We start from the raw sequence: 14,980 nt of genomic DNA, 5'->3' as shown, positions 1-14,980 counted from the left end.
GAGATTAATAAGAAGCTAAATCGTTGTAAGATCATGCTGCTGGGAGCCGGGATGTCATTACGGTAGATTATGTTCCGCCTGCTTTTGCTTACTACACGGACTGTTTGTCCTGCATACGCCACAGCCCGCTGATACATGATTGGTCAGTAGTACACGGACGACAAGCTTACGACAAACGGAAACCAGAACACTTGCCGTCCCGGAAATCCACATCCCTGCCTACTCATGCGTGACGGCTGTCTCCACATGTGGACAAAGTGTGCCCATGTGTGCTGGGGTTAAGTCTCGGACAGCCAGATTGATGTCCTGATTAGAACAATAATGACAATATATTAGGGCTGCACAGAATGGGAAAAAACAAGTATTAGGATATACACTGAACAAAAATATAAACGCAACCCTTTTGTTTTTGCTCCCATTTTTCATGAGCTGAACTCAAAGATCTAAGACTTTTTCTATGTACACAAAAGGCCTATTTCTTTCAAATATTGTTCACAAATTGGTCTAAATCTGTGTTAGTGAGCACTTCTCCTTTGCCGAGATAATCCATCCACCTCACAGGTGTGGCATATCAAGATGCTGAGGCTGGCCACAATAAAAGGCCACTCTAAAATGTGCAGTTTTACTGTATTGGGGGGGTCCGGGGGGGGTCAGAAAACCAGTCAGTATCTGGTGTGACCACCATTTGCCTCACGCAGTGCAACACATCTCCTTCGCATAGAGCTGATCAGGTTGTTGTTTGTGGCCTGTGGAATGTTGGTCCACTCCTCTTCAATGGCTGTGCCAAGTTGCTGGATATTGGCAGGAACTGGAATACGCTGTCGTATACGCCGATCCAGAGCATGCCAAACATGCTCAATGTGTGACATGTCCGGTGAGTATGCTGGCCATGCAAGAACTGGGATGTTTTCAGCTTCCAGGAATTGTGTACAGATCCTTGCAACATGGGGCCGTGCATTATCATGTTGCAACATGAGGTGATGGTCGTGGATGAATGGCACAACAATGGGCCTCAGGATTTCGTCACGGTATCTCTGTGCATTCCAAATGCCATCAATAAAATGCACCTGTGTTCGTTGTCCATAACATACGCCTGCCCATACCATAACCCCACCGCCACCATGGGCCAGTCGATTCACAACGTTGACATCAGCAAACTGCTCACCCACACAACGCCATACACGCTGTCTGCCATCTGCCCTGTACAGTGAAAACTGGGATTCATCCGTGAAGAGAACACCTCTCCAAAGTGCCAGACGCCATCAAATGTGAGCATTTGCCCACTCAAGTCGGTTACGACGACGAACTGCAGTCAGGTCGAGACCCCGATCTGGACGACGAGCATGCAGATGAGCTTCCCTGAGACGGCTTCTGACAGTTTGTGCAGAAATTCTTTGGTTATGCAAACCGATTGTTGCAGCAGCTGTCTGGGTGGCTGGTCTCAGACGATCTTGGAGGTGAAGATGCTGGATGTGGAGGTCCTGGGCTGGTGTCGTTACACGTGGTCTGCGGTTGTGAGGCCAGTTGCTCATGCTGCTGCTGGTTAACACTGTGGTTACATAAAAGGGCCGTTCATGGAGCAGATGTGCCACGAGAGTTTACTTTTAGTGGCTACACCTGCAGCACACACATGGTGTGAAGTTGTGTGTGTCCACAGGAAGCAGGAGATGTGAGTTTTCGTGCTTGTTTACAGTTTACAGGCAGGTGACAAACTCTCTGCTGCTCAGCCAGTTCCCTATGTGGTCTGTTGAAGAGCTCCACTCCATACTAACTAATGTGATATCAGACAGACTTTACCTGTAGATTAGTAATTGAAAACGAGAAACTGGTGAGTTTTTGTTTTGCAACGAGCAACAATAAAGTAGAAGGTTGACATATTTCACATAATTTTCTTCAATATCGCATGTCCTGCGATGTGAATATTGCACATGCGCACATTGCATTTGCGGTTGTTATATTGTAGGGCTGCACGCCATATTGTTTATTATTAACAGATTGTATTTACAGACATTTACTTTTTTTTTTGTCAGAAAAAGGTGGAAACTCTGAATGCGACAGCCCTTTTAATATTGTGCTGCAGTTACCATCAGCTCTCTGCAGAGGGTATTGTTTCACTCGAACTGCGCAGTGCTGTTAGTACTGGTGTTTGGGAATTAGGAGCTTTTTGTAGAAGTGGCCGCATTAGTTGCGAAATCCTTTAGTGAATTAGTGTTTAAATAACTAAAGTATCTCTCTTTTCTTTTCATTTCAGATACATGCCATTACTGTAAGTAGCCAGGACATTAATGTGAAAGTGAGTACACAGATTCACACCTGAGAAGGTATCCATTGACACCCGCCAATCAGAATCCAGTATTTATCTGGATCCTGGTATTAAAGGATATAATAAGGATTTTCCAAAAGCAGTGAAGCCATTCCTGCTTCTTTGATCATCGGACGAGCCATCAGGTTCCTTCGACGCCAGAAAAACTACACGCACACACACACACACACACACACACACACACACACACACACACACACACACACACACACACACAGTCAGAGAGGATCAACTTCACATCAAAATAATTTGGGGGGGATCGGGTTTAAAGAGTCTTACGTGGTCTCCTGTTCCAGCCAGATGGATACATACTGGTCTGTTGTTCTTCCACTGCTTAGGAACGATGAACTGGAACCTCAAACATCAAACAGGTCACAGGTTACATACAGTTCAAAGGTCACAGGTTACAGACAAGTGAAAGGTCACAGACAGACTCGGGTGGATCTATACCTGGCTCTGACAGACTCTGGATCTATACCTGGCTCTAAAAGACTCTGGAGGATCTGTACCTGGCTCTGACAGACTCTGGATCTGTACCTGGCTCTGACAGACTCTGGATCTGTACCTGGCTCTGACAGACTCTGGATCTATACCTGGCTCTGACAGACTCTGGAGGATATGTACCTGGCTCTGACAGACTCTAAATCTGTACTTGGCTCTGACAGACTCTGGATCTGTACCTGGGTCTGACAGACTCTGGATCTGCCCCTGGCTCTGACAGACTTTAAATCTGTACCTGGCTCTGACAGACTCTGGATCTGTACCTGGCTCCGACAGACTCTAAATCTGTACCTGGCTCTGACAGACTCTGGATCTGCCCCTGGCTCTGACAGACTCTGGATCTGCCCCTGGCTCTGACAAGAGGCAAACAGGAGGGTATTGCTTCAGGTGAGCGTATTGCGTCATTTCCTGTTTTCTCGCTGCTATTGTGTTGTCCTGTGCTGTTTGTAGTTGTTGCTAGAGCTCGAGCTAAATCGATTAATCTGCTGTAATTATCATCACTGCGGTTATTCAGCTGCTGTGTACTTAAACGGACACTAGTTTTCATCAAGCGCTCTCATTGTTGCATTAGCGTCATATCTGCTAAACCCTTAACTTTATACTCACTTAGCCGTTAGCTTAGCAGCTAGCTTAATCCATTGAAATGGCTTCTCCTTCTCCCTCTTGCTCTCCTAATCTGCCCTGTTCGGTGTGTCAGATGTTTAGCTCTACCTCGACCTACTTTACGGATAAGGGTACTTGTATTAAATGTAGTATTTTTGGAGCTATGGAGGCAAGGATCACGGAATTAGAGACGCGGCTCCGCACCTTGGAAAACCAAGCATCGCTAGCTGCTGTAGTCAGCAGCAAGCCCCCAGGGCCAGTAGCTTCTCCCCCGGCAACTCCCGAGCAGCTGGGATGCAGTGGCTGGGTTACTCTCAGAAGGAAGCATAGCCGCAAGACGAAGCACACGGTTCACCACCAACCACTTCACGTTTCAAACAAGTTTTCCCCACTCAGCGACACACCCGCTGAGAAACCAACTCTGGTTATTGGCAGCTCCTCCATAGTCAGAAACGTGAAGCTAGCAAAGCCAGCGGCCATAGTGAAATGTATTCCTGGGGCCAGAGCGGGCGACATCGAGTCCAATTTAAAACTGCTGACAAAGGATAATCGTAAATTTGATAAGATAAGAAGAAAGCCTGGTCTGATCGGAAGAGACGGCATTCATCCCACTTTGGATGGTGCAGCTCTTTTGTCTCGTAATATGGCTAAGTTTGTTAGTCGTAAAACCTGACAAACAAGAGTTGAGACCAGGAGGCAGAGCTGTAGTCCTACACACTCCTCTGAGCTTACCTCTGAGCAGTTTCCCAGCCACAATGTTAATGTTATAGAGACTGTGTCTGCCTCTCAACCCAGGCCTTTTATTACAGTTAATTCAAACTTAAATAAAAAAGGAGTAAATACATTTTTTTAAATAAAAGTTAAAACAACAACCGAAGTTATGCAAAAAAATATGAGAATTAAATGTAGTCTGTTAAATATGAGATCCCTGTCATCTAAAGCTCTATTAGTGAACGATCTGATATCAGATTATCATATTGATTTACTCTCTTTAACTGAGACTTGGCTGCGTCAGGAAGAATATGTCAGCTTAAAGGTCCCATATTATACTCCTTTTCAGCACGTTCACATAGGTCTCAGAGGTCCCAGAACAGTCAATTTGAAGTCTGTTGCCTAAAAGCCCAGTTTGTTCCTGGACTTCAGCCAGCCTGTAACTTCCTCTCCTGAGCTCTACTGAGAATAAACTGTTTCTGTGTCTTTAGCTTTAAATGATAATGAGCTGTGCCTGTCCACCCTCTGGAAGAGGTTGTGGCTTGCGCTCCGGTACCATGAGCTAATTCGGTTGCTATTAGCCGGCTCTGCCTTCAGTCAAAGAGGGACAAGCACCTTCCTTCAACATCGACTCTGGTTGGCTATTGTAGGCTAAGAATCAGTAATGGAAGCTCCTATATAGAAAGCTAAGAAGCTCGCGTCCACTTTGATACCGGAAAGGAGCGGCAATTCAAAGGGAATATGAAGTTATTACAGAAAATACACGGGGAAATGCAGCATTTCTGACGGCCAATTAGTAATGACGAACGGCGATCCATGGATAGTTATTGATGGAATAATGCTTTTGGACTAAATACTTTACTGGATTATATCATCTGGACCTTTAGCAATGTACCAGGAGTGAATTTATATTTTATTTATTTATTTATTTAGCCAATCTTCACACAAGTCTACCACTATTATTGGCATTGTAACCATAAGTATGTGTCTGTTGTTGTTCATGTAACAAGGACATATGTTGTTGTGGTAACAAGAACATATGTTGTTGTTGCTCTCTTTGCCTGTCTCTATCCTGCATCTCCTTCTATCCCATTTTCGGCCCATCCAGTCGAGGCAGATGGCTGTTCAACATGAGTCTGGTTCTGCTCGAGGTTTCTGCCTGTTAAAAGGAAGTTTTTCCTTGCCAATGTGCCGAATTGCTAAGTGCTACTCATGGTGGATTCATGTTGGGCCTCTCTTTAAATAACTTAACAAAGAGTCGGTCTAGACCTGCTCTTTCTGTAAAGTGTCTCGAGATAACCCTGGTTATGATTTGGCGCTATACAAATAAAATTTGATTGATTGATTGATTGATGAATTTATGAAAATAATATGCATCAGTGGATTACAGTGAGCCTTCATCAGTGAGTTACGTCAATTTTGTAAATGTTTGTTTATGTTCTGTTGCCGTTGATTGCACCTGCTGTGGTGATTGGATCTTTTAATGGTTAATATCAATCGAATCTTGAGTTTGATCTTAGCTTTCCAACGATGTGACACATGAGTGGCAACATAAAGTTATCATCGTAGCTGCAGGGCAAATGTTGTAGTAATTGCAATGACGGCCCGCCGGCAGGCTCAGAGTGGTAACAGGTTCTAACGTAGTATAAGGAAACTATGTTACCAACAGAAACTTACGTTAGCTGCTATGCTAAAACCACATTCAACAGGCTATCACGCTTGGTAGGCCTATACAGTAAAGCAACATAACTTCAGACGAAGGAGGTAAAAATAGACTCCTGTGCTCGTTTGTGCAGCCAACAACAGAGCAACTGCCGTGCTTTGCCCGTACCTTCGCCATGTTTATTTTACCGGAGCAGCGTTTGCGAGAGGAAAACAATAGCGCCCTCGAGGAAGTTTCAGGGGGCAGACCAAACATTTATCTGGGGCGAGGTCACCAACCTGGAGGAGGTGTTATTGCCCTTCATGACGTCATGTAGGGAAAAGCTGCAATCGGGCTGTTTCAGCACACATTTTCTGAAAAGTGGAGCAAGCAAGAGAGGGAGAGGATACACTTTTCTCATTTCAGGGGGTTTGTAGACAGGCAGGGGGCGCATATTATTGTTAGAAAACCATTCCAAAGTGAATTTTGCATAATATGGGACCTTTAAATGAATCCACTCCTCCCAGTCATCTTGATACTCATATTCCTTGAGACACTGGTAGAGGTGGTGGAGTGGCAGCTATTTTCAGTTCTAGTCTTCTAATCAACCCTAGATCAAAACGTAGTTTCAGCTCTTTTGAAAGCCTTGTTCTGAGTTTTTCACACCCAGCTTAGAAAACTTTACAGCCTGTTTTATTTGTGATAGTATTCCGCCCTCCTGGCGCATACTCTGATTTTCTAAATGAATTCTCAGCGTTTTTATCAGATTTAGTCCTGAGTTCAGATAAAATAATTATTGTAGGGGACTTCAATATTCATGTAGATGTTGATAATGATAGTCTTAGCATGGCATTTATGTCCCTTTTGGACTCTATTGGTTTCACTCAAAGTGTAAACCAGCCTACTCACCGCTTTAACCACAGCCTCGACCTTGTTCTAACTTATGGCCTTGAAACTGAAAACTTAATTGTCTTTCCACAAAATCCTCTTTTATCAGATCGGAATTTAGTAACATTCGATGTCCTATTAACCGACTACTCTCCAGTTAACAAAAATGTACTCACAAGATGTTTGTCTGATAGGGCTGTAGCTAAATTTAAGGAAACAATTCCAGCTGCTTTTAATTCTTTACCACATCTGTTTACTACAGAAAGCTCTTATGCTAATGTTAGTCCCTCTCAGCTTGATCAGTTTGCTGATAGTACTGCAGGCTTGCTGAGAAGTACTCTAGACTCGATTGCCCCCTTAAAAAAGAAGATAATCAAACGACAGAGGCTAGCTCCATGGTATGACTCAGAAACTCGTAAGTTGAAGCAAATGCCACGTAAATTTGAAAGAATGTGGCGATCCACCAAAACAGAAGAGTCTCGTTTAATCTGGCAAAATGTATTAATAAATTCAGGAATGTCCTACGGCATGCTCGAGGTGTCTACTACTCCTCCCTCATAGAAGAAAATAAAAACAATCCCAGGTACCTTTTCAGCACTGTAGCCAGGCTGACAGAGAGTCACAGCTCCATTGAGCCAAGTATTCCTATAGGCCTCAGCAGTGATCATTTCATGAGCTTCTTTAATGACAAAATCCTAAAGATTAGAGACAAAATTTGTAACCTCCTGCCGTTAACTGGTGCAGATTTATCTTTGGAAACTGCTCAAAAACCTGATGTTTACCTTGACTGTTTTTCTCCAACTGACCTTCCTGAGCTAAATTCTCTGATATCTTCGTCTAAACCATCAATCTGTCTTTTAGACCTGATTCCAACCAAGCTGCTTAAGGAAGGATAAGGAGTTTCAAATGATCTACTTACTGCCTCAGACAGAGGACTTCTCTCTGTACTCGCCCTGTTAGATCTTAGCGCCGCTTTCGACACGATAGACCATCACATCCTGTTACAGAGACTAGAACATTTAATTGGCATTACAAGATCTGCATTAAGTTGGTTTAAATCTTATTTATCATATCAATCTCAGTTTGTTAATGTTCATGATGTGTCCTCTATGCACACCGAAGTTAGTCATGGAGTTCCACAAGGTTCTGTGCTCGGACCGATTCTTTTTACCTTATATATGCTTCCTCTTGTTAATATCATAATTTTCATTGTTACGCAGATGATACTCAATTGTACTTATCAATGAAGCCAGACGAAACCAATCAGCTATCTAAACTAGAAGCATGCCTTAAGGACATGAAGATCTGGATGACTAGAAACTTTCTGCTACTTAATTCAGACAAAACTGAAGTTATTGTGCTCGGCCCAAAACACCTTAGAGACTCTTTCTCTAATGATATAACTGCCCTAGATGGCATCAGCCTGGCATCCAGCACTACTGTTAGGAATCTGGGAGTTCTATTTGATCAGGATATGTCCTTCATCTCCCACATTAAACAAATATCAAGGACAGCCTTCTTTCACCTTCACAACATAGCAAAAATCAAACACATCGATTCAGAAAAACTAGGCCATGCATTCGTTACTTCCAGGTTAGATTATTGTAACTCGTTACTATCAGGCTGCCCTAATAAGTCACTAAAAACTATGCAGCTGGTACAAAATGCTGCAGCACGTGTGCTGACAAGAACTAGGAAGAGAGATCACATCTCTCCTGTATTAGCCTCTCTGCACTGGCTTCCTGTAAAATCTAGAATTGAATTTAAAATCCTTCTTCTTACTTACAAAGCTCTCAATGGTCAGGCACCATCATATCTTAAAGAGCTCATAGTGCCATAATACCCCTCTAGAACATTGCGCTCCCAGGATGCAGGCCTGCTTGTGGTACCTAAAGTCTCTAAGAGTAGTGTTGGAGGTAGAGCCTTCAATTACCAGGCCCCCCTCCTCTGGAACAATCTACCAGTCAAGGTCCGGGAGGCAGACACCCTCTCTTCTTTTAAACGTAGACTTAAAACTTTCCTTTTTGATAAAGCTTATAGTTAGGGCTGTAGGTTCCTGGGGATCGTTGCTGCAGACCACCTGCTGCTGTGGATCTGCTCGACTGCAACAACTACTAACATCAGTCTTCCCCATAGTATCATTATTGTTGCTGCTAATGCTAATAGTAGACCTGTTGACTTCAACTGTTACAATTACGATTACCTCAGCCTTTATCATTACTCAGCTTCTCTCGCTAATTTATTTATTTATTTTTTGCTAATCTTCACACAAGTCTACCACTATTATTGGCATTGTAACCATAAGTATTTGTCTGTTGTTGTTCATGTAACAAGGATATATGTTGTTGTTGTAACAAGAACATATGTTGTTGTTTCTCTCTTTGCCTGTCTCTATCCTGCATCTCCTTCTATCCCATTTTCAGCCCATCCAGTCGAGGCAGATGGCTGTTCAACATGAGTCTGGTTCTGCTCAAGGTTTCTGCCTGTTAAAGGAAGTTTTTCCTTGCCAATGTGCCGAATATTGCTAAGTGCTACTCATGGTGATTCATGTTGGGCCTCTCTTTAAATAACATAACAAAGAGTCGGTCTAGACCTGCTCTTTTTGTAAAGTGTCTCGACATAACTCTGGTTATGATTTGGCGCTATACAAATAAAATTTGATTGATTGATTGATTGATTGACAGATTCTGGATCTGTACCTGACTCTGACAAATTCTGGATCTGTACCTGGCTCTGACAGATTCTGGATCTGTACCTGGCTCTGACAGACTCTGGATCTATACCTGGCTCTGACAGATTCTGGATCTGTACCTGGCTCCGACAGACTCTGGATCTATACCGGGCTCCGACAGATTCTGGATCTGTACCTGGCTCTGACAGACTCTGGTGGCAGGATACCAGGAACCAGGTGCTCCAGAGGAGAGATCAGGAACCCATCGTGGATGTGACAGTCAGTGTGCTCCACGGTCTGAAGACACACACATACACACACACAAATATCTTATAACCACGTAAGTATATATGTTACAGTCTTGAGCAATGAAAAGAGGACGGATGGAAAACCTTATTTATGTAAACTGGGTAATCCTCTGGCACCAAAAATTTGCACTTCTCTCGGTCTCCAATAATCTTACGAAACTCAAAAATTCTGTAAGACACAAACATCAGATTAACATCAGATTAACATCAACATCCTGCATTTCTCTCATGCTCCTCTGTATACAATGACATGTTTCTCCACACTGCCCATATCTATATACAGAGGGGTTCTCTGTTCCTCTCTTTTTCATCAAGTCTTCCTGTGAGTGATTGATACTGTTCTCTGGTTCTGTACATTAGCCTTATTCTGACAATAACATGTTCTCTGGTTCTCTAAGTGTTATGTTATTCTGTCAATAACCTGTTCTCTGGTTCTGTAAGTGCTATGTTATTCTGTCTAGAACATGTTTTCTGTTCTGTACATTAGTGTTATTCTGTCTAGAACATGTTTTCTGTTCTGTACATTCGTGTTATTCTGTCTATAACATGTTTTCTGGTTCTGTACATTAGCATTATTCTGTATATGACGTTTTCTGTTCTATACATTAGTGTTATGTTATTCTGTATGAGGCATGTTTCCTGTTCTGTACTTAAGAGTTATTCTGTAACATATTTTCTGTTCTGTACATTAGCGTTTTTCTGTCTATAACATGTTTTCGGTTCTGTACATTAGCGTAATTCTGTCTATAACATGTTCTCTGGTTCTGTACATTAGCGTTATGTCATTCTGTATATGACGTTTTCTGGTTCTGTACATTAGTGTTGTTATTCTGTACATGACATGTTTTCTGGTTCTTTACATTAGCATTATTCTGTCTAGAACATGTTTTCTGGTTCTGTACATTAGCGTTTTTCTGTCTATAACATGTTTTGTGTTCTGTACATTTGTGTTATTCTGTCAGTAACATGTTCTCTGGTTCTGTACATTGGCGTTATTCTGTCTATAACATGTTCTCTGGTTCTGTACATTAGCGTTATTCTGTCTATAACATGTTTTGTGTTCTGTACATTTGTGTTATTCTGTCAATAACATGTTCTCTGGTTCTGTACATTGGCGTTATTCTGTATATAACATGTTTTCTGGTTCTGTACATTAGCATTATTCTGACGTTTTCTGTTCTGTACATTAGCGTTATTCTGTCTATAACATGTTCTCTGGTTCTGTAATTGTTATGTTATTTTGTACATGACATATTTTTTGGTTCTGTACATTAGTGTTGTTATTCTGTACATGACATGTTTTCTGGTTCTTTACATTAGTGTTATTCGGTCTATAACATGTTTTCTGTTCTGTACATTAGCGTTATTCTGTCTATAACTTGTTTTCTGTTCTGTACATTAGCGTTATTCTGTCTATAACTTGTTTTCTGTTCTGTACGTTAGCGTTATTCTGTCTATAACATGTTTTCTGGTTCTGTACATTAGAGTTATTCTGTACATGGCGTTTTCTGTTCTGTACATTAGTGTTATGTTATTCTGTATACGACATTTTCTGTCCTGTACATTAGAGTTATTCTGTCTAGAACATGTTTTCTGTTCTGTACATTAGCATTATGACGTTTTCTGTTCTGTACATTAGTGTTATGTTATTCTGTAAATTACATCTTTTCTGTTCTGTACATTAGCATTATTCTGTCTATAACATGTTTTGTGTTCTGTACATTAGTGTGATTCTGTCTATAATATGTTCTCTGGTTCTGTACACTAGTGTTATGTTATTCTATATATGACATGTTTTCTGTTCTGTACATAAGCGTTTTTCTGTCTATTACATGTTTTCGGTTCTGTACATTAGAGTTATTCTGCAAGATGTTTTCTGTTCTGTATATTTGCGTTATTCTGTATATGACGTTTTCTGTTCTGTACATTAGTGTTCTTCTGTCTATAACATGTTCTCTGGTTCTGTACATTAGTGTCATATTATTCTATATATGACATGTTTTCTGTTCTGTACATTAGCGTTTTTCTCTCTAACATGTTTTCTGGTTCTTTACATTAGCGTTATTCTGTCTATAACATGTTCTCTGGTTCTGTACATTATCGTTATTCTGTCAATAACATGTTCTCTGGTTCTGTACATTGGCGTTATTCTGTCTATAACATGTTTTCTGGTTCTGTACATTAGCATTATGACGTTTTCTGTTCTGTACATTAGTGTTATGTTATTCTGTAAATTACATCTTTTCTGTTCTGTACATTAGCATTATTCTGTCTTGAACATGTTTTCTGTTCTGTACATTAGTGTGATTCTGTCTATAATATGTTCTCTGGTTCTGTACACTAGTGTTATGTTATTCTGTAAATTACATCTTTTCTGTTCTGTACATTAGCATTATTCTGTCTAGAACATGTTTTCTGTTCTGTACATTAGTGTGATTCTGTCTATAATATGTTCTCTGGTTCTGTACACTAGTGTTACGTTATTCTGTAAATTACATCTTTTCTGTTCTGTACATTAGCATTATTCTGTCTAGAACATGTTTTCTGTTCTGTACTTTAGTGTAATTCTGTCTATAATATGTTCTCTGGTTCTGTACACTAGTGTTATGTTATTCTATATATGACATGTTTTCTGTTCTGTACATTAGCGTTTTTCTGTCTATAACATGTTTTCGGTTCTGTACATTAGAGTTATTCTGTAACACGTTTTCTGTTCTGTACATTAGCGTTATTCTGTCAATAACATGTTTTCTGGTTCTTTGCCTTTTCAGGTCTTCAGGCTTCCCCCATCCTCCGATGAAGAGTTTGGTGAGGAGCAGCCGTCTGTAGAATATATCCAGTCTGCTCACACCCATGGACCAGCACCTGGCATCTACACCGAACACACACACATACACAGGTCACACACGGGTTCTCCGTCAGATGGGTTCTCTGTCAGATGGGTTCTCTGTCAGATGGTTTCTTCTGTCAGACAGGTTCTCTGTCAGGTGGGATCTCTGTCAGACCGGTTCTTCTGTCAGACAGGTTCTCTGTCAGACAGCTTCTCTGTCAGACGGGTTCTCCTGTCAGATGGGTTCTCTGTCAGATGGTTTCTTCTGTCAGACAGGTTCTCTGTCAGGTGGGATCTCTGTCAGACCGGTTCTTCTGTCAGACAGGTTCTCTGTCAGACAGCTTCTCTGTCAGACGGGTTCTCCTGTCAGATGGGTTCTCTGTCAGACTTGTTCTCTGTCAGACAGTTTCTTCTGTCAGACGGGTTCTCTGTTAGACGGGTTCTCTGTCAGACATGAGCATCTGTTAACAGGCATTTTATCATGTTTATGATTCTATTTTTTTTTATTCAGGCTACAGAAAATGTTTAGAGTCTATAGTACATAAATAACATGCTATCTGTATCATGTAGTCAGTGATGTAATGTTTTATACATAATGTGATTTTATTCTGGATTATTAGTGGACTGACTGAACACAGTCAGCTGAGTCCACCAGTGGCTCAGTGGTAGTCGGTCATCTCTCAATCGGAAGGTTGGGGGTTCGATCCCTGACTGCTACAGTCGTATGTTGAAGTGTCTATGGGCAAGACACTCTTGAAGCCATAAGTATGGATAGGCATGGACATTCATACACCACAGGCTATGCCTTGGTGTATCAATCATAGATCCTTATAGGAGTTTCCCATCAGTGTGTGAATGTGGGTGTAAAAGGGAGCATGTGACATGTGGGGCCTTTCTCAAACCACTCCCTACACACTTCCACTCCGTTTGCCCGCTCGCATGGAGGCACTGCGACATTGAGTGCTGTCCCAAACCTCTGAGTGTGGAGTGGGCTGTTAAACTCTCTACCAGCAAGTCTGCACCGATGCTGACTTACTGACCAGGTGCAACGCTGTGTTATGATGGTCATGAAATGAGAGACGTAAACTAAAGTTCTGTGTTATCACCCGTACAAATGATAACTACTTTAGATAAGATGAACATGAAATAATAAACTGACTTCAGCATCTTACAGTGAACGTTATATTCAGGATCTAATAAACCCTTTTCTAGAAATGACCCAAGTGAAAAGTTTAAAGTGTTTTAACAGGCTGTAAAAACTCAGCAGGTCATCAACATCAGATTAAATATTTATTTATAGATAAGAAATATCACCAAGGAAGCTCTAAGTTTATGTTCCTCCTGAATTTTCATGACTCTGCCTCTCTGGTATTTACACAGCATTTATTCTCCGTGTGACATGAAACCATGATTACACGCATTTCCTGTCTCCATCTGAGTGAGGGGAGTTTGTCTCAAAGCTCTGCGCTGTATTTAATCCCTTCACCTAAACGAAGGGTGCTCCGTTCAGCTGTGAGTGTGACGTCACACAGAGTTCACTTTGGGATGGAGTGAGTTGGGAGGGTCCGGTTTGAGAAAGTCCCATAGTGTAAAAGCGCTTTGTGACTAGAAAAGCGCTATATCAGTACAGTCCATATACAAGAGCAGAGAGCATGTACAGAGTGACAGTATAAATTCACACATCTCTGAAATATATTACAGAAAAAAAATTAATTGTTCCTGACTATTGGTAATAGGAGCCAAAAACAATTTCAGTCACATTCAAGTTTGAATTCAGTATCATTACTTGTCTTAAACCATAAAACGTTACTAAAAAATAATACAGAGTTAATATTAACTGATAATAAATCAATAAATTAACTGTTTAAATGAAAAAAAGGAACTAATGTCACATTAAGTCACATGTTTGAGAGGTGAGAGCAAAAAGAACACCTGAGAGAGGAAATAAAACCAATATGAGCCTGCTGTCCAAAGTTCAACTTAGCTAACTTAGCTAACTTAGCTTCATCATTCATTATAAAACTACACACACACACACACACACACACACACACATAGTGACAGTACCTCAGACTGTACACGGACGTCTGGTTTCCTTGTGGACTTCTTCACACCGCTACCTAACAGCTAAAGGCTAACAGCTAGTAGCTTCTGTCCTCGTCAGAGGGCGAATGACTGGAAACCGGACCATCAAGATGCTGCTGCCGCCGCACTGTAACTCACTTCCGGTCTCTTTCAAAATAAACCTATCCATTTCAATTTAAACAGCTCATGTCAACATTAAAGGGATAGTTCGGATTTTATGACCCCCAGTTGTATGATATACATGCCAGTAGTGTAGCAGATGCAAAGCTATTTGCTCACTCACCGAGTCCCGTGGTCGGACTTCTGTCCGGTTCCGAACGTAAAAAAAGTAGTTCCGGTGAGATGCCAGGGTCATGAAACCAAAAAGTTTTACCCTAAAAAAACAACACGGAGGCAAAGGTGATCCATTTTCAACACA

The 14,980-nt window shown here is 41.4% G+C and overlaps 1 protein-coding gene across 1 annotated transcript in view; it reads right to left on the bottom strand.

The window, feature by feature from the left end:
* abhd18 (abhydrolase domain containing 18) overlaps positions 1-14,634 on the bottom strand; it is a 47,122-nt gene extending 32,488 nt beyond the window's left edge. The window contains exons 1-6 of the mRNA XM_069670027.1: positions 14,545-14,634; positions 12,411-12,519; positions 9,732-9,816; positions 9,536-9,636; positions 2,603-2,678; positions 2,385-2,469 (exon numbers count right to left, since the gene is read on the bottom strand). Coding sequence (XP_069526128.1) covers positions 2,385-2,469; positions 2,603-2,678; positions 9,536-9,636; positions 9,732-9,816; positions 12,411-12,502 — 439 coding nt within the window. The 5' untranslated portion in view covers positions 12,503-12,519; positions 14,545-14,634. The remainder of the gene's footprint in view (positions 1-2,384; positions 2,470-2,602; positions 2,679-9,535; positions 9,637-9,731; positions 9,817-12,410; positions 12,520-14,544) is intronic.
* Positions 14,635-14,980: the final 346 nt, after the last annotated feature.

This window comes from Semicossyphus pulcher, unplaced genomic scaffold (genome assembly GCF_022749685.1).
Source record: "Semicossyphus pulcher isolate SPU_LCO1_2020_fin unplaced genomic scaffold, fSemPul1.0.p SCAF_2, whole genome shotgun sequence".
NCBI lineage: Eukaryota > Metazoa > Chordata > Actinopteri > Labriformes > Labridae > Semicossyphus > Semicossyphus pulcher.
This window is presented reverse-complemented; position numbering and strand designations above follow the sequence as displayed.